This window comes from Bacillus rossius (genome assembly GCF_032445375.1).
Source record: "Bacillus rossius redtenbacheri isolate Brsri chromosome 4 unlocalized genomic scaffold, Brsri_v3 Brsri_v3_scf4_2, whole genome shotgun sequence".
NCBI lineage: Eukaryota > Metazoa > Arthropoda > Insecta > Phasmatodea > Bacillidae > Bacillus > Bacillus rossius.
This window is the reverse complement of record NW_026962011.1, coordinates 11,541,244-11,565,548: the sequence shown is the minus strand read 5'-3', so window position 1 is coordinate 11,565,548 and position 24,305 is coordinate 11,541,244. Positions and strand designations below refer to the sequence as shown.

Genomic DNA, 24,305 nt, shown 5'->3' with positions numbered 1-24,305 from the left:
CCTAAAATATCGAACAAAAGAAAAGAATATAGTACATTGAAACATTTTTAAAGAGCTTCTCTGAAAGAAAATTTGAAAGCGGCCTACAGCTTCACCGATGGCGATAAGCTACAAAACTCGGCCACTGTTTCTCGGCATGCAACGTGCAGGGCTTGTCGTGAGAAAACAGCATTAACATATTCCAGGTAGCTTATCACGTTTGCCACGGGCTGCTTACGGGATGAAGATTAGGCACGCAGGAATTCCGTCCCGCGAGCGGAATCGTGCCAAATACCTACCGCTGCGATAACAAAACCACGGCAAGAGGAATATAAACACGTAGCCAAAAGTTCCAGATCACCCCCCTAGCTTACACAGGGGTTCCAGTGCCGCTCCCCAAACGAGGCGACCGCCCACGCGCTTGCCGAACAAGCTTCGGTAACACGCTTCGCCCACGCCTTGTTGAGTCTAGACCGCTGATGCAGCGCAACGGAGTTTCATAACATAGCAACCAAGGCGGTCTGTTTGGCTATGAAACCAAAAACCGGGCGAGTTAAGTCACGCTTGTCTGACTGCTGAAGCGGTTTCATAGCCAATCGCAGCACAGAAGGAAAGCGCGTGGGAGCAGGAAGCGTGGATTAGCAAGGGGGAGGGAGCAGAAATTAGTGCACAGTCTAGACAACTGCCAATTGACATATGCATCATTACATCCACTACATAAAATGACATTCAAGTAAAGTCAAAGTACAACTTACAACATTACTTTCCTAATTATTAAAAACTGCGGCTTAAGTAATTTTCCGACCTTATCCACAAAAATATGTTACACCTCCTCTTATTTTTTAAATGTCGATATGTCGATTCTGGCTACATGTTATCCTAGATTAATAATACTTTTTTGTCAAAACACACACAACATAAGTCAAGGAAATTAAAAAAGGAATGGGTCATGCATGCCATATATTAAACTAAAGAACCATCCAAACATTTGCCTGCCGTAGTTTCAAGGGCACAAGGAATATTAAAATATGGATGCTTGAAACAGAAAATGAACTCGAGTTGTACCGAATGTGCCAACTCGCTCGTTGTGATGTGTACGTTTTACATCAATTATTACTAACTAATGTGCACTGTCATTCGCATGGATTTATGTTGTTAGTTTCTGCTGATGACACAATATTCTTGTGTATCCGGTCTTTCATCCATTTTTTTTCAATTACGCAACATTGAATTAAATGAGCGCAAATCTGCAATTTTTTTTAGCAAATCTTATGTATTCACTAATGTATTACTTAATTTGCAAGATGTACTAGAGTTATTTTGTGTACACTTGAGTAGTTAATTTTTTGTTTGTTGTTCTAATTTATGAAGTTTTACTACATTTATAGGTTATTTCTTAACATTAGTTACTTTACACGAATTGCTACAATATTTGTGTTGTCCATCTTAAAATGCAATTTTAACAAACTAATTGTCAAAAATTAAGCATATAGAGGAGTTGTGATGTAATCAACACTATCCTTTTTTACACGCTTTATATTAGCTTCACCTGTATGTTTGTTTGTATGTTTGTAACCGACTCCTTTGCACTCGATATTGACCCACTTTAAACGGACAGATTTAATCTAAACTTCGTACACTTATCGAGGACCGGTGACAATACACTAATTTAATAAGTTTATCTCATTATCCTGATTAGGATCGACAGTATTAAATAATTTCCTCACCCAACCTCTGTGTGAGAGCAAGTGAGACAACCGTGCAGTGCGCATGCGTACCGTCTACCTACTTTCCAGCTCGAGCACTCGGGGTATTAGTATTATTACAATATGTCCTCGACAGTTAGTTTGTTGGCCGAGCGGATTAAGGCGCGGGTCTTCGATGACGTCAACCCACTGATTCAACGGTCGTGGATTCTAATCCTGTCCACGGCTGAAAAAAATAATTGCTTTCTTTTCAACAAATTTTGGGATTGGTGCCATAAATCCAACTGTAATTCGTCTGGGACTTCACCAATCCTTCTATTCAAAATAAAAATTGAAAAATAAATATACTTTAAATACTAATATAAACACGCTTTTAAAGCACATCGAACTAAAAGTGAAAAATAATTTTTAAAATAAGCTTTAAACAATAATGAATGAAAAATACTAGTATTATTTTGGAAAAAAAAAAGCGTGGAGCGCTTTGTTCCATATTTATCGTACATCGAGCGCCCAATTGTAGAGCAGCCCGACATGTCATCGGAAGGCTCTGGGTTCGAATCCCAGTCCGGGCTATCCGAATTTGTCTCACATATTCTATACACTCTCATTGAGAAGGTCCTTTCCTCATCGTTTCTCAATCCTTTTCCTTCCCAAAAATCCTGTTATGTAAATGTGGAACGCTTCACGTAATAATTAATCCGTAACTCCCATCCTTACCTGCTTCACAGCATTAATTTCGTACAGTATGTAAGACTGGTCGATATCACTTGTTCGTCAATAACCTTATACCATAAAGTCTCACTGTATATATTGATAACGTAAAAATCTTATAATGGCTTCTAAAATCGGGATTTGACTATCAATACAGCTGTACACATTAATAATTTGGAAAATAATTACAGTTACAGTTATCACCATAAATTAATAGTAGATTAGAACAAATAACAGTTTAAAAAAATTAAAAATACAAGCTTTTATAAATAAACCAAACTAAAAAGTAGAAAATAAATAATAGTTTTAAAAAACTAAAAAACACGCTTTTATAGAAAATCCAACTAAAAAATAGAAAATAAATTTTAATAAATTTGAATTAAAAATAGTGTAAAATAAAAAATATAATTTTATTTAAAAAAAAGCGGGGTTCTTTTAAAGATATTATCAAAATGATAATCCTTCTACTCATATCAGTTAATAAAATAATTATAACTATTAACACCATGCACCCCACACTTTTTTAAAATAAATTTCTTTACTTTATTTAACACTATTTTTAATTCAAATTTATTAAAATTTATTTTCTATTTTTTAGTTGGATTTTCTATAAAAGCGTGTTTTTTTTAGTTTTTTTTAACTTTTATTTATTTTAGCCTGGTAAAACTGATTTCGTAACTAATTTTCCTTGAAAAATTAAAGTTAAAAGTTCACTGTAACCTTAAGATTAATTCAACAAAGAGCATAAACATCAAATCTCTAAATAAATTTTTCTTCAATTTGTAACAACTACGAAAATCTCTAAGAGCAGGTTAACTGTGACAGCTTCAATTCTGAGGCCAAATGGTGATATAAAAGTCTACGATTGTAAGTCTGTGGGATCCCACTTAGGGTAAAGCCATTCATTCGCTTAAAGCTAGTACACTCAATTCTGTAAGCAGTTGACATTTTTTTTTTCTTATTAGCTAGTAAAACAAAGCTTACATAAATACCTTTACAAGTTAATATGTAAAGAGTTGTAAAACGCACTCGTATAAGAATAATGTTTAAACGTACCAAAACAGCTTAGCAATAACACATAAATATAAAATGACGTAATTCGCAAGGTTATGAAAGTGAGACAGGAAAAACATGTATATGTTTTATTTTTATTTTACGGACGTGAAAAGACAGTCGTTAATTAAGGCGCTTATGGTAAACATACTTGAGTTTACACAATGCGAGCTGTCGCGTCTGTTTACAAACGAGATGTTTACGTTGCGAGCCGTCCTATTAGCGGGGTCATTGTCGTCTTGCGTTACAAGATCCACAGCGCCTGGACTCTCAGACGAGAGGGGACGACGACTTGAAGTGTTATTGTGTCGCCTCGTCATTCACGACAGCTTCAGGAGAGGGGCGGGGGCAAAAGCATCTTGTGTACAATATACCACGAGGAGCGCGGCGCCAATTCAAAACCCGCATTCTAGTCGCAGCTGAACTGGCGACAGCGGCGCGTGAAGACAACAGTCTCTCTCCCAACAGTCCGCTCGCCGAGTGGGCGCAGCGAAGAAGAATGGGCGAAACAAGACGAATAAGAAACACGTAATCTCTCCCTTTTTTTCTCTCTCTCGCTCCGCCGTCCCTTCTGGCTCCCTCAAATATTCGTGACCATTCTTATTGCCATCGACATACTAAATGCCGCCGCATCCAAAGAAAAGAATCGACTGCAATGCTGTCTGCAGGCTCGTTGAGGAACTAACATCGCTCGCCTACCTCTACCAGTTTCTTTTTTATTTTCCGGTCGCCCCTCTCCCGGCGGTTCTCCGCTCTCGCGCGCTCTCTCGTTTTTTTTTTGTTCCCTCTCGCGCGGTACCTGGAGGGGGGAGCCGGCAAGGCCATGGTCAAAGCGGTGCCGGTCGGCTGGTTAGTCCAGTGCCAGACGCCGCGGTGGAAGGGGCCTGTTGCGCGCTCTCTCCTGGCACGGTTCAGCGCTGCTCGGCTTGGCGGGGGTTTCACGTCGTCGGTGTTCGGCGGGCGAGATGCGCGCGTACGCGGGCGGAGGCGGCGTCGTGCGCCGGGCGTCCCTCCGCTTCTAGCGGGCTCCGTCGGCCGCGACATGTGACCCGGCACGCGTCGGCTGCCTACTCCGGACGTTCGCGACTTCCTTGCTCTGCGCCTCCGGAGCGAACATGCAGCTGAGTCACGTGGTGTTCACGCTGCTGCTGGGCGCCATCTTCGGTGTGCTGTCGGCGTCGCTGAGCAAGGCGCTGCGCTACCAGGCGCCCGACGAGTGCAAGTGGGTGGCGACGGACGACGACGACGGCGACGCGGTGTCGCTGGTGTGTCGGCTGCGCACCATCAACAGCGAGCTGGAGAACACCAACTTCTCCGTGATCCAGCCGCAGCACACGGTGCGACTGCGGCTCGAGTGCAGCGACGCGCTGCTGTTCCAGAGCTCGCTGAGTCCGGGCAGCTTCCGGCCCTTGGTCGACCTGCGCGAGCTCGCCGTCGAGTACTGCAAGATAGGCAACCTGTCGGCGGGTGCGTTCAACGGTCTGCGCAACCTGCGCAATCTCACGCTGCGCACGCACAACACCGAGTGGTCGGCCATGACGCTGAACGTGGATCCGGGCGCCTTCAACGAGGAGCTGGGGCTGTTGGAGCAGCTTGACCTCGGCGAGAACAACATGTGGACGCTGCCGGAGGGCGCGTTCTGCCCGCTGCACAGCCTCGAGGTGCTCAACCTGACGAGGAACCGGCTGCGAGACGTGTCCGGGTTCCAGTTCGGCCTGGCGTCGCCGTCGCTCGCACCGTCGGAGCGCTGCGGTGGCAACCTCCGAGTCCTGGACGCGTCTAACAACTCGATCGACTCCCTGCACCCGGCCACCTTCTCCGGCCTGTCGCGGCTGCAGAGGCTCAACCTGCAGGGCAATGTCCTGTCATTCCTCGCCGACCGCGCCCTCGAGGGGCTGACAGCCCTTGTCGAGCTGCGACTCGCCGACAACAGGCTGTCCAACCTCCCGCCAGAGCTGTTCGCCGACACGAGGGACATCAAGGAGGTGTACCTGCAGAACAACTCCATTAACGTGCTGGCGCCAGGACTGTTCAACGACCTGTCCCAGCTAGTGGTGCTCGACCTGTCGCGGAACGAACTGACGGCGGAGTGGGTGAACACGGCAACGTTCACGGGCCTGGTGCGTCTTGTGGTGCTGGACCTGTCGCACAACAGGATAGCGCGGCTCGAGACCTCGGTGTTCAGGGATCTCTACAGCATGCAGATACTGAGGCTCGACAACAACCTCATAGAGACGATACCTGAAAACACTTTCTCCGCTCTCTACAACCTCCACACGCTCATTCTATCGGATAACAAGATAGCACTCTTGAACAGCTACATGTTCAACGGCCTTCATGTTCTCAGTCTGTTATCGCTAGATAACAATGCTATCATGTCTATTCATCCTGACGCATTAAAAAACTGTTCCAGTCTTCAGGACCTACACCTAAATGGTAATAAGTTAGTGGAAGTTCCAACTATGCTCTCCGATGTCCCGCTCCTTAAAACTTTAGATCTGGGAGAAAATCACATAATCAGAATAGCCAATACATCCTTAAATTCCATGGTTCATCTTTATGGCCTAAGGCTGACAGACAACAACATTGGCAACATAACCAAAGGTACATTCGACAAAATGACAGCGCTGAAAATACTCAACTTGTCTCGGAACAAGATACAAGCTGTACAGGCTGGGACTTTCGACTCAAACATCAACCTGCAGGCAATTCGCCTTGACGGAAACGACTTGTCAGATATCGGTGGTCTGTTTACCAAGCTCCCCAATCTGATATGGCTCAACATTTCTGACAACCAGCTGGAGTGGTTTGACTACGCACTCATCCCGACAGGTCTGAAATGGCTGGACATCCACGCGAACCGCATTAAAGAGTTAGGCAACTACTTCGAGATAGAAAACCAGCTTCATCTCAGCACATTTGACGCCAGTTTCAACCAGCTTACAGAAATTACGGGCAGTGCAATACCCGACAGTGTCGAAATGCTTTATCTCAACGGGAACAAAATCAGTAAAGTGCAATCTTACACTTTTTTCAAGAAGCCGAACTTAACGAAGGTAGACTTGTATGGGAATAAAATAACCAGTCTCACACAGAACACACTAAGGATATCAGCAGTAACACCTTTGAAAACTCTGCCGGAATTCTATATCGGCGGAAACCCTTACCAGTGCGACTGCAGCATGGACTGGCTACAAAGAATCAACGTGGACAACCGCGCGAGAACACAGCCACACATCATGGACCTGGAGAGCATCTACTGCAAGCTGCACTACAACCGCGGCAGGATATTCGTTCCGCTGGTGGAGGTGGCGCCATCGCAGTTCCTGTGCGAGTACGAATCGCACTGCTTCGCCCTGTGCCACTGCTGCGACTTCGACGCATGCGACTGCGAGATGACGTGTCCGAGGAACTGCACGTGCTACAACGATCAGTCGTGGTCCGCGAACGTCGTCGACTGCACGCACGCCGGCTATGCGGGAAGCCTCCCGGAGAGGATCCCGATGGACGCGACGCAACTGTACCTGGACGGGAACGACATCCGGTCTCTCGGCAGCCACGCGTTCATCGGGCGGAAACGTTTGAAAATCCTTTTCCTCAACGCATCGAACATCGACACCATTCGGAACCGCACTTTCAATGGACTGAAGGAATTAGACGTGTTGCGTTTGGATAACAATAAATTACGCGAGTTAAAAGGTTACGAGTTCGACGGCCTTGATTCGCTAAAAGAACTTTACCTAAACAACAACAGACTATCCTCGATCCATAACATGACCTTTTCTTCCCTCACTAAACTGCAAAAACTTCACCTGGACCACAACCAGCTAACCGCGTACGCTGTGTGGCATCTCTCCTCAGAACTGACGGACATAACTTTATCGGTGAATCCGTGGACTTGCGACTGCGAATACAACGATGCGTTTCGCTCGTGGCTCCAGGTGGCTGCCACTTCTGTGAAAGACCTCACCGACCTGAGGTGCGTGCGGAACGCGGGGAACGACACGATGAGCGAAGACGACGGCGAGCAAGGCTTCTTCCTACTGCACGACAACACGACTTCGTGCGTCGGCGCGAACACCATCGAGGAGTTCGTGAACGCGACCGCGAACGAGACGATAATACAGCGGCAGGACGTCCAGGACTACCTGCCGCTGGTGATCGCGACCTTGTGCGCGTTCGGGATGGTGGTGCTCGCCACGCTGCTGGTGTTCGTGTTCCGACAGGAGATGCGCGTGTGGCTGCACTCACGCTACGGCGTCCGGCTCTTTCACCGCAACACCGACACGGACGCCGACGACTGCAACAAGCTGTTCGACGCGTTCGTCAGCTACAGCTCCAAGGACGAGGCTTTCGTGGCGGAGGAGCTGGCGCCGAACTTGGAGCACGGCGATCCCTCGTACCGCCTGTGCCTGCACTACCGCGACTTCCCCGTCGGCGCCTACATCGCCGACACCATCGTGCAGGCGGTGGAGTCGTCGCGGCGCACCATCATGGTGCTGTCGGAGAACTTCATAAAGTCCGAGTGGTGTCGGTTCGAGTTCAAGTCGGCGCACCACCAGGTGCTGCGCGACAGGCGGCGGCGCCTGATCGTCGTGCTGCTGGGCGACGTGCCGCAGAAGGACCTGGACCCGGACATTCGGCTGTACCTCAAGACCAACACCTACCTGCGGTGGGGGGACAAGCTGTTCTGGGAGAAGCTGAGGTTCGCGCTGCCCGACGTGCCGAACAACCAGCGCCGGCGGCGCGCTGGCGGCAGCGTGCACCACGTGGTGCGACACCACGTGCATCACCACAACAACCACCACGCCCACCCCAACAACGCGTCGGCGTCGCCGCAGAACCCGGGGTCGGCGCCGCGCGCTGTCGCCATACACATATAGTGTCTGTGATAACCACGAGTGAATTCTCGAGTGATCGCCGTGCCAGCACGGCCTAGTGTAAATATTCCTCCCCTTCCATGGAGTTCCGTGTACATAGCGTTCAGTGACGTGCTGTGAGATAATGTCGCAGTGACGATTTGTAAATAAAAGAAAGCGCACGAAATAATTTATTGTGATCATGGGAGTGTTTTGTGACGTCCGTCCAATAGGAAGTGAACGTGGCATAGAAGTGATCATGGTGCTATATTCATCTGTTCCTTCAGTCGACCAACTAAGGTAAAGCAATATTTTCATGTTTTTCTACAGACATTTTATATGCCTCTGGCTTAATTTACCTTGTACTTAGCTATACTTAAAAGGGTTTTTAATTTGCATAAATTCAACGACTGTTTCCACAAAAAGAACGAACGCAGTAATTCATGAATACAGTAGTATACGAATTCCCTAGTGTCCAATTTTACGAAAGTGATATGTGGCCACTGTTTATTGTTTATATATTTTTATATAAAATGTGAATTAAAGGCGACGTACTTCACGATGACAGAAATATATTATGTAAATAAGTGCCTTACTATTGAGGGATTTAAAGCGCTAAATAAAATCCCATTTTGAAAGTGACTCCTGTGTTATTATTTCATGCAAAACTCCCGGAATAGTAAAAAAAACCCGTAAAAGTTATAAAACGTAAAAAAAGGAAGGAATTTTGTTACAAATAGTAAAATTATATATAAAGGTGGTCTATATTTAGCTCTGAATGAAAAAAAAATAGATTTTTAATTTTTGTACCTACAAAACAAAAATATGCAGGAATTTTTTTTGTTGAAAATATCAACATGTCTGAACACACAAAAAAAAATTAACACTTTCATAGCTATAATTTGTCAAGATGTAAAATTTTTTATAATTTTTAACTAAATAAGTCAAAATTTCATAAAGCAATTCTGAGAAAAATATATGACAGAAAGCAAAACAATATGAAACAAAATGTCATAGATAAAATACACTTTATAGAAATAAAAATTAATGAGTTACACTAAATACCGATAACATGAAAAATTTTAATTCGATAACTAAGGCACATTCGATCTCCACAGTAAAAAAAATTTTTTTTTAAGTTATATTTTTTGTCCGGATAAGAATTTAAATATTTTAAACTTGGTAAATTAAAAAAATGTTTTAAAATATTTTGTGGCTGTTTAAGAACAGTAGAATACTACTCAAATCTAAATATAACTGGCATTTTAATATTTTATATTTATTATACCTACTCGTTTAATGTCAGTCACAGTCCTTTTAGAAGAGCGGCTTCTTGAGCTCATATACATGAATATAAAATGCATTTGAAAAATAAGTTGTTTTTTTTTAATCGGAGGCATTTACCTAAAATAATTTTTTTTTAAATTTTCATAGCTGAATAGGCTACATGAGAATTTTTGTAATCACAGATAGTAGTTCGTAACACACATTTTCTAGTTGCGAGGTAGGAATACCCTTAGTGACTCAGAAACTTGACGCGTGCACAGCTGTTTTGCGGGCTGAAGATTTATTTGTGAGCCGAAAAATAAAAAATAAAAACTGCCGGGGAGGAAAATTTCCCCGGGGCCGTTTATCGGTGCGTGCAGCCACGCCGGCCGGAGTTAGGGGAGATGGGGGGGGGGGGGGGGGAGATGAGGAGGAGGGAGCGGCCCCGCGGTCTATGGTCGAGGCTGGGGCTCGACTAGTCGTGCCGGTCCTCCCCGGCAATCACGCGGAGGCGTCCCCGCCCAGCTCGTTTCTCAATCCCGTCCTAACGAGCGGTCGGCGGCGGCGCGGGTTAGGGCGCTACTCTCACGTCGAGCTCTCCCGTGCCCGCGCCGCACCGCGCCGTTCCCGTGCCACCTCGCGGCTGTTGCGGCTAGGGCGATCACGTGTTACACACTTCCTGGTCGGCTGAACGTAACCAGCAAAAACAAATCTATACATTTCATCATTTACTCACCCAAACACTTAGTTGTACATAACATTACTACCATACACATTTATTTTATATGACGTAAGTTTTAAGAAAACATGTGTAACTGATAAGCATATATGATCATTCATTTGAGTTACCTCGTCTATTTGCGCAAAAAAAAAAAATTGATTCAATTTTATGTCACGATAGACCTAGGGCCAAGTCAGTGACTACCCACGAAACACGTGAGGAAGAAACAGACGCACTTCGGTCACAGCTGGCATACACAAATGTGACATGTTAGTCGTACATTTCCCCTAACAAGAGTGGAGCGGAGCGTGTGCGCAATGGTAATTATTTTGTCGTTTGGCATAAACTGCTAAAGAATAATAAAAAAATATATAAGTTAACAGCCCGCAACTAATTTTGTCTTGGAATAAAACTAGGGGCAGGTGTAATTTTCCGATGCCGGGGAAAGCAGCTGAGACTAATTTCGTCATGACTACGCGCAGGGCGATCAGAGGAAATTGGGTTCGCGGCGCGTCCGACCCACAGACTAAGCGCGGAGGATGTATACCGCTCGCTCTCAGGTCTCAGCTATACGCAGCTGGAAAGCGTTGGACCCAACGCGGGCTAGACTGTCATAGCAAAACCACCGTTGGCACGTAGTCGTGTCATCGTATGCCCGGAGATTCAATGTAATTATGTAATTGTGTTTTCCGTAAAATTGTTAATTAAGGCTCGGTCTCACGCACCATTTTAATAATTTTTTTTATTTTCTCGTCGTTGCTGTTATTTAATGCATTTTTTTTTTATTTTTACACGATACCTCCCTTGCATTTGTTGTTTCGTCACAAAAACCAGCAACAGATAATCACTTAGTGTAACATGATGGGTTTAAAGTGCCGGGCAAGTAATAATAATCACAAAACCTTGCGCGTCTTTTCACGCTTATTTTATTGCAATTAGTGAGTATCTGTTACAAATAGTTTTGATACAACAAAAGAAACTGCAAGGTAGGAATAGTTAAAATTTACAGAAATGGTACTTAAGAAATAGCAATAATGAGAAACTGAGAGACATAGCCCTAAGATGCAGTTAACTTAAACAAAAAGCGTTTGTTTGTTGGCGAACAGTATGCACGTGTCACTGTTTACAGCCACTCACTGCAGAAGCGACGCGAGGTGGGAGGGGGGAATGCGTAGAACCACTTTACCCGCTGTTTGCGTTCATATAGTTTCCTTCTGTTGGTGGGAATCATGCACACGCTCCGCGTCTACTGCTGGAGGGGCCGGCACGCGGCACCTGGCCGCTCCGCCCCGCATTGTCGGCGGTAATGTCAACGGGGCGGCGTCTCCGCGCCCGAACAATCGCGCCCCTTTTTGCGAAACGTGGGTCGCCCATTGTCCCGAGCCGAGGGCGTAGGCATCGCCGTCGCGAAGTATGTGTCCTGCCGCACGACTAACAATAGTCCACGGCATCTTGGAAAAAAAAAAAAATTCTAAACGCCCACTGCAACTTGCTTAAGCTCTACACTCTGGGGGGGGGGGGGGGGGGGGGAAGTATCGTTCCTGAAAAAGTGATGAAAGTTTAAAACCAATATAACTGTACGGAAAATGTACCATAACTATACGGTAACTCTCGCGTTTGTGCGGTAAATTTCCCACACAATTATATAGACTAAAAACATCAATTACACGCTTAAGAATATTACCAAAAAATGTATTACAATGGACTGTTAGTTATCATTATGAAGTTACTTTGGGTATGTAAACAATGTTACGAACAATTAAAAAATATACATATTTGTTCATAAACGTTGTTGTTAAAACAAAATAGGTTATATAGTTAAACGCAGACCATTTCAGAAGAGATACAAATACTAAGTAAGCTTAATAGGCTTTGAAAATCACAATAGTAACTAACTTAATGATTAACCGCCTTTAAAGATAATTTACTTATTCATTAATGAATGCAAGAATAATTTGTAGAAATGTTGCATAGCATGGCATAGTAAAAATATCTAGGCTTTCAAAAGGTTTCCAGATCCGACTGTTTACTGCATATAGTTAATTTGTGAAAAATTAATGGAATGTCAGTTATAGTCTACGTGGTTAAGAAAGCAGCAAATCTATGTACAAAAAAATTTTAGTTTTTTTAATTTTGCACCTTTCTCCATATGTCGGTAAAAATTAAAAAAAAAAAAAATTAAAATCTATAGCAATTTACATTTGGCATTCAGCAGGTCTTACTTGAAGTTTCTTAGGGGAAAAACAATAGGATGGGCAAATTCGATGTTTCAACTGTCATTGCGATCGGTCAAACGGTGTCGGAGTTTATCAATCTCATGCATAACAATATACAATATATATATATATATAACAAAAATATAATAACATATTAAGTCTGCACATGTCATAGATTATGTATATTATATATGACTTTTTTAAAGATTTACAGAAGTGGCACCAGATAATACCATAACATATAATTCATTGTACCCGTCTAGGGTCCATTCTTTGTTAAAAACCACATAAATAAACTTTTAAGTTTATAATTGAAAAGCTGCAGCTATTGTTATACAAATATTGCTCAATATTATGTTTGGTGGAAAGGTTTAACAACATACACATTACTTACATATATAGGATTTAAGCCAATGACAGGTTTGTGTAGATATTTAGGCGTTAGTTAACAAAAATCTGCTTGCGATGTTTCCTGTTTCCCTCACTGCTGTCAAATTGTAATTGCTTCGAAATCGATGATATGATAACAGCAAAATGGTGGAAAAAATTTACTGCACTGTGTTAAATTGCATTTTCGAACCGCAGATGTTAGCTTTTTATTCACACTGGCCTACATTTTGCTAATTACTTTTTGCTAACTTTGGGTTTTTCAATCAGGGTAAATTAACGCTTTTCTAAAAAAAAAGTTTTCGTGGTAAATATCACAGAAAATAGCCTGAAGGGTCGACGATATCAGCTAATTGCGTGTGTGACTAAGCGACGCAAACATTCTAAATTAGTTTTAACATTGTGTTACACCACAATCCTAAAATACACCAATATTACTTTGATTCTTGTAATAGAAAATATAAAAATGTTATTAGTATGATGCATAACACAAATAAATGTAGTAGCAAAAACGATTCACATTGACGATGACATGCTCTTTAAAAGCTTTATGTCCAAACCATTTTTGTTTGTTTAAAAAAAATTAATATCATAGTTTTTATTGAAAAATTAACCAACTAAAAAATAATTTTCAACAGATGTTACAAATTTTACCATTTATTTCCACAGTTATTTAAATGTAGTAACTGTATCACTGGGCGCTTCACGTATTGACATCTTTAAACCTCAGAAAATTAACGAATTTGCTAAAAAAAAAAAAAAAAAAAATTACATTAAATGTGAAGAGATTTTTTTTAGAAATTATTTTATAAACATTACACATTTTAAACACCATAGCGAAACACAGAAACCAAATCTGTAAATTTCTTAAGTAAAATCACCTAGATTTATGTTTAATATAAATTTATAAATCTGTTTTATTTTGTACATAATTTTTGTGAGACATGGTATTAATATGCACATTAATTACACATACGTATTTATACATAATTTTGTCTGTGATTTCCCATTTCAAAAAATACTTATCATTTAGTTTGTATGATCAAAATTGCATTTCGTTACAACATTATTCTGTTTGTTTGCACCTGCACTTCCTATTAACTACTGCAGCAGTTATCTAGACGAGTGTGCTTTGTTTACAATTTCTTAAAGATTATTCTACGGTACACGTTATTACCGCGACCCTTATTAATGCGAAAGATGAACTGTAGTTTTATATTTTATATTATTTATTTTAATTCAATTATTAGTTAAAAAACTTTACTTTGAAAAGTGCATGGGACTACATTTAAGTTAAATGAAATTTTACTTTATTTACTAATTCTGCATACAATACTGCAACATATTCATTCAACCAGTAAAATTAATGTTTCGTTATAATCTTAAAGTTATAAACATTTAAATATTGCACAGTCAAAACAAGTATTAAATTATAAGTTTATTAAATAATGAAAGTAACTAGGAAACATGTTATGATATTGTTATATTCTGACACGATTTTATTATTTTCAATTATTTAATACTTACTAATAGTGATAATGATTTCCTATTATCTTGCATAAATTGTGCAAGGGATCCATACCATTTCCATTTGAATTAATGCCTTTTTAAAATTTTGAATTTTTTAACATAGTGGTCCATTAATGAAATTATTTAAGTAACATGTTTTAATTTTGTTTCTGAATTTGAAAAATATATATTATTTCTGATAATTTATTGAGTAATACTTACTATTCGTAAACACAATTGTGAAATAATAACCGCATTAAAATGTAATTCAACTTTTGTTCTTAAGTTTGTCTTTAAAAAAAACGATACGGTCTGGATACACATCCAGAGTGTGATCACGTGAAGTGATGGTACAGACGGAGCTTCGTCTGCGCGTCATCCTACCATAAAGTAGGTGCATTAGGGAGTTGGCGGGCAGAGCGAGGAGCTGGCAACACTGCAGCTCAAATTGCGCCCAGTTTTTTGTTTTGTTTTGTTTCCCCGCCCGCACTGTGCGTCCCGGCAGCGCCCCGCGCTGGACGGACCGCTGACCACGGCGCGGACGCAGACTGAGGAAACAACAGCCGCAGCAAAAACCGCAGCAGCCGCCGGCCAGTCCATCAAGAAAATAACCAGCTGCGCTTCGCAAGACACGGACGTAAACACTGAGCTCAGCATCCACATGCCGGCGTTGGCAGTCGGGCCTCGCGTCACGCACTAAGGTCAAATCCGCTATTTTTCATCTCATCGAACATTCAATGTCACCGTTACAAAAAAACAAGTAGGCTTTCTACTTGGCATCCAAAAATATAATTGACTATAAAACCAAATTAATCCCAACCACTCATTGACTACAAATAAAACCAGAAAGAGACTGCGACTTAAAATAAATAAATAAGAATATATCTAAAGTTATTCTGAAATGTTATGTTATAAACAGCACCATAAAAACTTTTAAAAGTCGGAAAATAATTGGAGGTCTTTATTAAAACTATAACAGAGTTGAATAAATAACTGTAGTTACGACTTCTTAATCAGTCAGAGTCTATCAAGAAAACAAATGATATAGTTATTGACGTTATTGACATAATAATCGAATGCTTTTTATCTTTCTGACAGTAGGCACTTTAATTGAGTACAATTATTTAAAAATAATGGAAAATATTTGATAATCGGTAATTACTTTACTTTTAATAAAAATCAGTTTGGTACTTACTTACCTGTGCAGTGAGTCCGTGCCAATTACATAGTACAAGACGTGAGCGAACGCTAACTGTACAGTATTTGCTGCCGATATTTGTCGTAATTCATCTATTTGATTTCAGACATGTAGTTTTTAATAAAACTCGAAAGTTATCCCGCACAATCGAGAAAATTTTCAATAATTTACGGAAGAGCGTGAATACTGGACCTTTTTTTATCATACCATTTTAGAAATTATTGATGTTTGGTAGTTTATTTAAACACTGTATTTAAAAACTAGGATAAAATGCTACTGTTGGCCAACAAGTTAAAACATATTATATAACAGTTTCTGATCAAGTTCAAGTTTATCAACGAAAAAAAAAAAGTTTCTTCAAAATCTTAGCGAAAGTTTTAGTAATCAATGAATTATGAAGCTTATCTATGAAACATTCAACAAATCAACTTTTGTTAAAGTTAGTTCTTAAGAATATTTCTTTAAGTTAACTGCGGACTTCTAAATAATGCTTGACAGTAACATACCATATATTCATATGAGTATTTAGGAAGAAGTAAACAATACAGCCACGAAACAAATGTCCTTACCAGCAAATTACTTTCTGCGTCGGTACCTTTGATATTTATATCTGCTTTAATTTTGTTTTATAAATGTGTTCATTATCAGTCAGTCTTATTGGGAAGTATGAGGCTAGCAGCTATGCTAGGTTGGAAAATATGTGGTCATCCATGCAAGTATCCAAAATACTATTTGAATTATAAACAGAAATACAACGCTTTGCCAAGGAAGTTTAACTTTGAAGAATGATACATAAAATATATAGCTACTAGAGTACAAAATTTACGGATTTCATCAAGATACCTTCAAATGACGTAACATCTCAAATTATGGTATGTATATTAAGTATTCGTTGGACGGTTGAGTATAAATTTTGAGATGAATAAAAATAAAATTAAGTACAAGTTGAAAACAAAAAATTATCTCTGAAATATACTTACCAGGTAAACTGTAAAATAATAAATAACGTAAAAAGCAGAATTAAAAATAAAGTATGTATTTTTAAGAAGATTTTAGTTTATTAAAAAATGCACGTAGCAAAGATAAATCAAGGCAGGTTGTCCTATATCTGAAAAAAAAAAAACTATTTTTAACCAATGGTAAAACAAAACATAACGTTATTAAAACGACGGGTTTGTTTTCCTAGAATGAAAGTAAATGTTTGTCTGAAAGAGCGCAAGTGGAAGGATCGAGGCAGAAGATTACCTTCGTTTTATTTGTGCGTAACGTAAGAATACTTTAACATACGAGCGAAGAAATTAAAATTATTGTCCATGTCCTGTCTACTGACTCAGAAAATCAATATCATGCCATCCGGTTTAGAAACTTCTCGGGACGCCCAAAGCGTTATTTTCTTACGCTAGAATATTTCTCATGTACCGCAAGAGTGAAAACCATCATTTCATTCCTACAACGAACGAAGAAGAGTTAAAAGGAGGTGAAGATGGAAGGAGGGGGGATGGAGATGCCCCGTATGTGTCCAGCCGAATTGATTTGGCTGATTTATTTAAACAAAAAAAAGCTAGCCAGAGGATTAGAAGCCTGCTCGCAGTAGAATAAACACTCGGCAGGATATTTCACGGATAATGGCGCGCTCAGCACAATAACGGCGCGCGAGGGAAAGAGGTATAAGGGGGAGAGTAAGAGGAGGGGAGGAAGAATGAAATTGTCCACTGGCTTGGTCTCTGTCGGGCGACAAGGACGGATGAATTGCGCGCGAGGTGTCGGGCCGGGCTTGTCCGTCAGGGCGCGGAGCCCTTCGCGGGCCTCGTCGGCCGTCGCCCCGTCGAGTCGCCGGGACACGTGATTAGTCACGGCATTGTTCACACATGCGGCAAAACTTATGATCAACTTATTTAAATTCATAGCTTCCAATTTTTATTCACGCCCCGGGGGGGGGAGACCCCCATTTACGCGAGGAGGAGAGGAGAAAAGAGAGAGAGAGACGGGGTGCCGGACTCCGGCGCGAAGAGGGGGGTTGGACGTCCGAGTGTCTAGTTAGACACATCCACCACGCACAGCTGTTCAGGGCCGGCCACAAACCAGTCAGCTTGTTGGTTCTGGCAGCCACGTAACAACCCCCTCCTAACTCTTTTTTTCTGTTTCTCTCTTCCCCCCCCCCCCCGGACAAGAAACTTTACCCTCCCTCCTTCGCCGTCCCCTCTTTAGACCCGAGGCCAATTCCGGTTCGTCACTCCTCGTGCACGCCATCGTCTCCAACAGCGACCTGGCGAGAGTGTGAGCGACACAATGTTGCCAGACTTCGCGAGATCCTCGCTTCCCGAGTGGTGCCTCAGAGAGGCAACAGTTTGTTTGCAGCTGGTGGCGCACGAGGTTACTTGCTGCGGTATGCTTTAACTACTCGTAAGGGCGTACGAGCTCTGTACAAGTAGCTACGTCGAGCTTCTAATCCCGACTGTCTTAAGCGGATTGCCTTTCTTCGAGTTTGGCGGGATAGAACCCTCCTGGTGGTACTCAATTGCATACAGAGCGAGCACATACCCGACTTTTTCCGGACCTATTCTACGTCAAAGGGAAATAAGCAGGTTTGCCACCCAGGCGTTGCAAAATACAGTAAAATAAATATGCAAATATATAACTTATTTCACATTCCCTGTAGATCTGCGAGAGAGATCAACTATACAGGATAATTCTAATGAAAGCATAATTCCCCCCCCCCTTTTTTATTTCCAGCGTGAATGCCATTTTGTAGTTGTGATGTTTTGGTCCATTCTCGTACTGACGTCACAGAAACAATGATGTGGTTATATACATAACTTTCATAGGTAAAAAAAATAAACTTTGGATTCGATTCAATGTACTATCAAAAAATATGTATTCGTCTTTAAAATAAATAACCAAAACATGGACAAACTGTAGCTACCAGTTGCACTATGAGTGCAAATGGATTGAGCGAGTAAGAGCTTATGTGAGCAAACCATGTATATTTTTCTACATTTAAGTCATAGGGAATCAATGTACGAGATTAAGGCGCCCGCCTAGTAAGGGGTGTATCTGTGTTAGTGAGGCGGAATGATAAGCGCGACGCTCGCTGGTGCTTCTATAGCGGTATCGCCTCTAAGCGCAATGCTCTGAACTGGCGCGCAGTCTTCTCGACAGGCATTGGACAACTATAAAATTTGAGCGGTGACCGTATCATTAAATGGCAGCGAGATGAAGATAAAGGTGTAATGCAAGGTCCTTAGGTGCTATTAAAGATCTTCTGTACCGACGTCTCATAACTAAAAATTTCTTTGAAAATACGTTGTTTTTTTTTGTGACATTTTCAATCTCTTAAAAATACAGTTCAAAAACGAAATACGGCAACGTTACTACCCAACCACCCTCAGCTTGTACTTAAATGCTTTTCGTAAACAAATATCTATCACTCGGATATCTTGAATGATTTTCAAATCGTGTGATTTCTTCTGAAACTAGGCACACGGTATGTATGATAGGTAGGCGAGTCTCTTAAAGAAAATGCAGCAAAATTTGCCTGAAATATGAAAGAAAAATAACTTGGGTTATAAAACACCTTTAGCAACGTATATAATGATCTTACATATCACATCATGTTCCATCGACTAAAATATCTATTTTTTAAACCAGACGTAATTGGGGGAGGGGGGGGGAATAAATTTCTAAATTAAACGAACACCGAGTAATCCATCGATACTCATTATAATTACAAACCAAAAACTCCTGTTCCTTTTTTACAGTGAAACTGTATTAAGGAATATAATAGTTTTAACACAGGAATGATTTTACCACACATTTCTTGGTTCTATTCTAGAAAAAACCATATCCCCATAGCCACACATAATTAAGAAAAGATTTTATTCTGCAAAAATAAAACCATATCTTCAAAAGTCGATAGAACATTTCTTTTAATTTATTAATTGGTTAGACACTACAGTTTGTCTACTTTCGGACATAATTTAATAAATAAATCCAGTATAATAATAACAATGAAAAAAATTTGGGCTCTTGAACATCCTAAGATTTATACAACAGCAATTTAAAAATGCAATAGAATTAAATAAATTAATTTATCGGCGCATAAAATACCTTACTAAACTCAGCTTAATCGTTCAGACATTATTTATATTTGCGTTGCCTTAAGAACTTTGTAATTCCAGCAAAATAAATGTACTTCATAAAGCAAACTGACAGTTACTCAATAAAAACACTACGTGAATTTAAAAAAAATGCTTTCAATTTGTACTACATTATAAAACAGCTTTCTTTGTCAAAACAAATGGGATGTTGTGGCAAATCAAAAATATTGTTTAAATATGAACCACTGAAAAATTATGTTGCTGGTAAAAAAATGTGTGTGTAAATTGTATAATTACAGAAAAAGCTAATTGAATAGACCAACATATTTATTTTTAACTAAATTATCTACAACTGCCATAAACAAATTTCTAGTTACAAGCAAAATCATTATAACTCCTTGAAATAAATAATAATATCCAAATAAATCAAATGTAAGAAACAACTTATCCTATAACCCATTAATATAACTTTTTGATTAAATTTGAACAAAAAAAAATTTTTTTGCCACAAAGAAAGTTGTTTTACAATGAAAACATCCTCACATTCTCACACATGTGCTCACTAAAATATATTTAAGAGAATCATACTATTGTACCATAATAGGGCTATATAAATCATATGCAGTTATAGTGATAATTATTTTTTTTTTACCATTCTAAAGCTCTATTATTTTTAGCGTCAATAAGTTCCAAGATTTACGAGCAATAATAATTCACGTCAAGTTTTTGCACTTGTATGTCTTCCAAGTTAACATTCTGTACGACACTTGTGTCAGTGCGAGCATGCGTGTAACTGGAGTCTTTGTATACGCAACAATGGCTGGCAAGTTGTGTTCAGAGCAATTGTCTCACTCTCGCATTGCGGACCCATTGTTGCTCGCAAAAGGTCGAGGTGCAACCTGACGGATAGTTAAAGAATCCCGCGTTTGGCAACAAACAGGAAAAAAAAAATTCTGATAGTGGTAGCGACGCATTGTGAATAGATAGTTAAGCGCTTCAAATAATGCCGCGATACACAAAGCAAGAAAATGGCAGTGTTATTACCAATAGGTACCATATAATTTTCATTACTTATTTTAAAAGGCATTGTTATAATTTATAAACTAAAGTTACAGTGGGAAACAGTGCCAAGATAAGTGCCAAAAGTAAGATGGTTAGCAGCGAGATAAAACACTAGAAATAACAGCAAATTTCATGTCTTCTCCAAGAATACGCTACAAATAAATATACGCAAATTCAAAGATCCCTGAATGATTTGCAACTATTGTAATTCGTAAATTTATGGTAAAAACTGTCAAAATTCTACTGTATAATAATTTTGAATGGAAAGATTGTGCTGGTTGCGTCAAACTTTTTCCATTTACTTAATGCCACCATAAATTCAATTTCCAACATTCATATTAGATATTTCGAACTTACTCGTTCACATTTTTAAAATAAGTTTATTTTTATTTTTAGAAACACTTAAAAAAAATATATTCTGTACCTCGACAAGCGCACGGATTAAATACTTTACAACACTTTTTTTGTCAATTTCGTTCAAACAAGTACGGTCTTTATGAAAAAATAGACAGAGGCTATGTACAATATTTTACTTATAAAACTCAAATAAAATTTAATTGTTTCAAAGGAACTACTGTACAGAGAACAACAGTGTTAACTATGGATAAAGGTAAGCAAGGAATGCTGATCACTTGCAGCTCTGAAGGAAATTATGAAATGTGGAATGCAAACGTTACGCGAGAAAAACTAAACCAGAGTGCAGAAAACCCTAAGAAAATGATGTTACAATAATTGTAGCAGTAATTTTGTCCGTAACTATTATTTCGTTTAGTAAAAAAAAAAATGTACGCGTTGCTTTTATAACCGAATACGCGTGATATTGGATACCATTTGTATATCTACAATATATGTACAAACCTATTTATAACAGCTATTTAGACGAAACATTAGAATTAAAATCTTAAAGCATATTGTCACACATAAAGGAACGGTAATGATAATTACTTTATGTCGTATAAAAGATAAACAGAAATTTGGTATTTAATTACATTATTTTTAACCAATCATTTTTATTATTTCAATAAATTTATTTTAAAATACTAAAACATTACAAACATTTCATGTTAAAAAGAACATTAGTTAACCGATTCTAAAATTCTCGTAGAAGGATAATATAAGACATTAAAATATATTAGTTGTATTTTAATAGCACTGCATTTAAAATTTCAAAGATAACGTTTTGTTAATTATATTTATTATATATGTATTCGAAAGGTTTTAACTAATGAATATAAAATAAAATAAACTTTCACGGAGCTTTATACACTAAACAATTACACATTAAACGGCTGAGTTACCGATATTTTTGTAAAAAACAATTGAAATTGTAACCCAAAAACCGACAGGTACGACAACTTGTATGTTCATAAAATAAGTGCACTAAATAAAACTATATATTAAGTAAATAGTTTCAAATAAGTTAATCGAAGCCAACTAAAACAAAGTAAAAACTCAAATTAATAGTGGTGTGTGAGCTTATATTATCAACGTCAATGGCTACACTTATTTAAATATTTCATAGAATAATTATATATATAAATAAATTTAATACAACTATCCATAAGCGATGTTGAAAATATCACAAAATTTCTGTAATAACTATGTTTAGGTGGAACTAAAGCTTCTTAAGTGCGTTTTGGTCTAACGAGCACTCGAGTGACGTCTACTATCTAAAACCTTTTTTTTTCACTTTTATAAGGATAGTCCTTGGAAACACTATTGCCAACGATATCACTAATACAATTCAAGGCAAGGCTTAGTACTATATTCAATTTTACACAGCTCTGACTTGTAGTTTTACAGTGATATTGTTGACAACAGGGTTTTCAAGGATTTTCCTTGTAAAAAGTACAAAAAATGTTAAAGTGATATTAATAAATTTGATTGTGTTTAGAACGTTTAAAAATAAAAATAAAATACCATATAAAACCTACAATAACTAAGTCAGGAATAAGGCATAAGTTTTAAGTTGTATATCGTAACTGAATTAACTAAAATAAAAGAAAATTAACTGGCCTCATAAACTTGTAATATTATTTTAAGGCTAAAGTTACTGGAATATGAAATAAAATAATACCAAAATATATTTGAAAATATTGCACACTACATAAAATCCCCAAAATAATTTGGCTTATTACGTGATAAGACCTGAATTTCAGCGCAATTGCGTTCGATTGCACTTTGTACCTGGCTAAATCTAAGCAACTCTTACATTAAACGAGCATTAATAATATTAACTCACTTTTATGAATATTCATATCTTCTTTAACATTAATTTTCCATTTCGACTGTGCCTGTCTGTGAGCTTCCAATTTAAACTCCTGCATAAATGCATGATACATCTACTGCAAAACACAATAGAATTTCACTGATAAATAAAGGCAGGTAGTTTCAAAAAAAAAATCAAACACTTTTATCACCACTAAAATTTATCACTGCGCAGTAAATAAATATTTCCCGTGAATTATTACTATATATGAACAAAGTATGTCAGTTATTAAACGAAAGCAACTACTATATCATTGACTATTTTTTTTATCAAATAACTTTGGAAATTAATGCGATTGAACACGTACAAATAAACATCGACGAAACTTCCCAACGTTACGGGCTGTCATAGTTAAAAATACAAAATTAATTTTGATTAAAAATCCACATCAACCATTTAAACCACAGTAAACATACATAATACAAATGATCTCTCAGAGAGCATATTACTTAGAATGAGAAATGCAGATTGGCGTTATAATCAGTATAACATACGTCTACAGATACATTAATCTAGATTATAAATACTAACACAAAAAAACTGCTGAAAAAAAGCACTGTATGCTCACTAAAACACAACATGATATTAATTTCTGAGGATATAAATTAATCACATGAGAACTTCTTGAATAATACGAGTTAATTTAAAAAATTGTGTTACTTTGGAAAAAAATGTATGTGTAAAAGTTTTCTAACTTCCACTTCACCCACTGTATGGCAAAATTAAATGGGCTTTAAAAAATATACTTTTTCCCCTACGAGCAATAATGTTATCCTACACACATTAGAACACAAAATAAAGTTGCAAGCAACATTAATAAATAGAATTTCTAAAATTAAGAAAACGTTTAAAAACACAGTGCTTTTAAACCTCAAATCTAGGCGGCTGTCTTGCAAACGGGTGCATATGAAAACCTTATAACTTTGAAGTTAATATCAATGAAAAATTTTGTTCTTCGTTGCGCACCAAAAGAGAAATTCAAATGTACAAAATCATATATTACTGATTTTTAATTACAATAACATATTTCGTGGATTCGAAGCAAGGTCGAATGTAAAATTTACAAACATTATTAATAACCAAAATTATTTCTGTATAAAATATTTTTAAGCTAAATATAAGCCTATGAAATTATTAATTTAATTGACGATAATAATACACTAACTACTTGTTATTTTAGCTTTAATCGTTATTTTAAAAACGTAGATATCACGTACATAAGTTAAATTTTGAATTAATATTAAAAAAAATATTAAAATAAAACATTATAAT

The 24,305-nt window shown here is 38.7% G+C and overlaps 2 protein-coding genes across 2 annotated transcripts in view; one reads left to right on the top strand and one right to left on the bottom strand.

Annotated features, from left to right (window-relative positions):
• LOC134541884 (lysine-specific histone demethylase 1A-like) overlaps positions 1–24,305 on the bottom strand; it is a 686,470-nt gene that overhangs the window by 62,008 nt on the left and 600,157 nt on the right. The gene's annotated exons all lie outside the window — the stretch shown is intronic.
• LOC134541985 (toll-like receptor Tollo) lies at positions 4,305–9,092 on the top strand. The gene has a single exon (XM_063385759.1). The coding sequence runs from the start codon at positions 4,565–4,567 to the stop codon at positions 8,330–8,332; it is 3,768 nt and encodes a 1,255-aa protein (XP_063241829.1). The 5' UTR covers positions 4,305–4,564; the 3' UTR covers positions 8,333–9,092.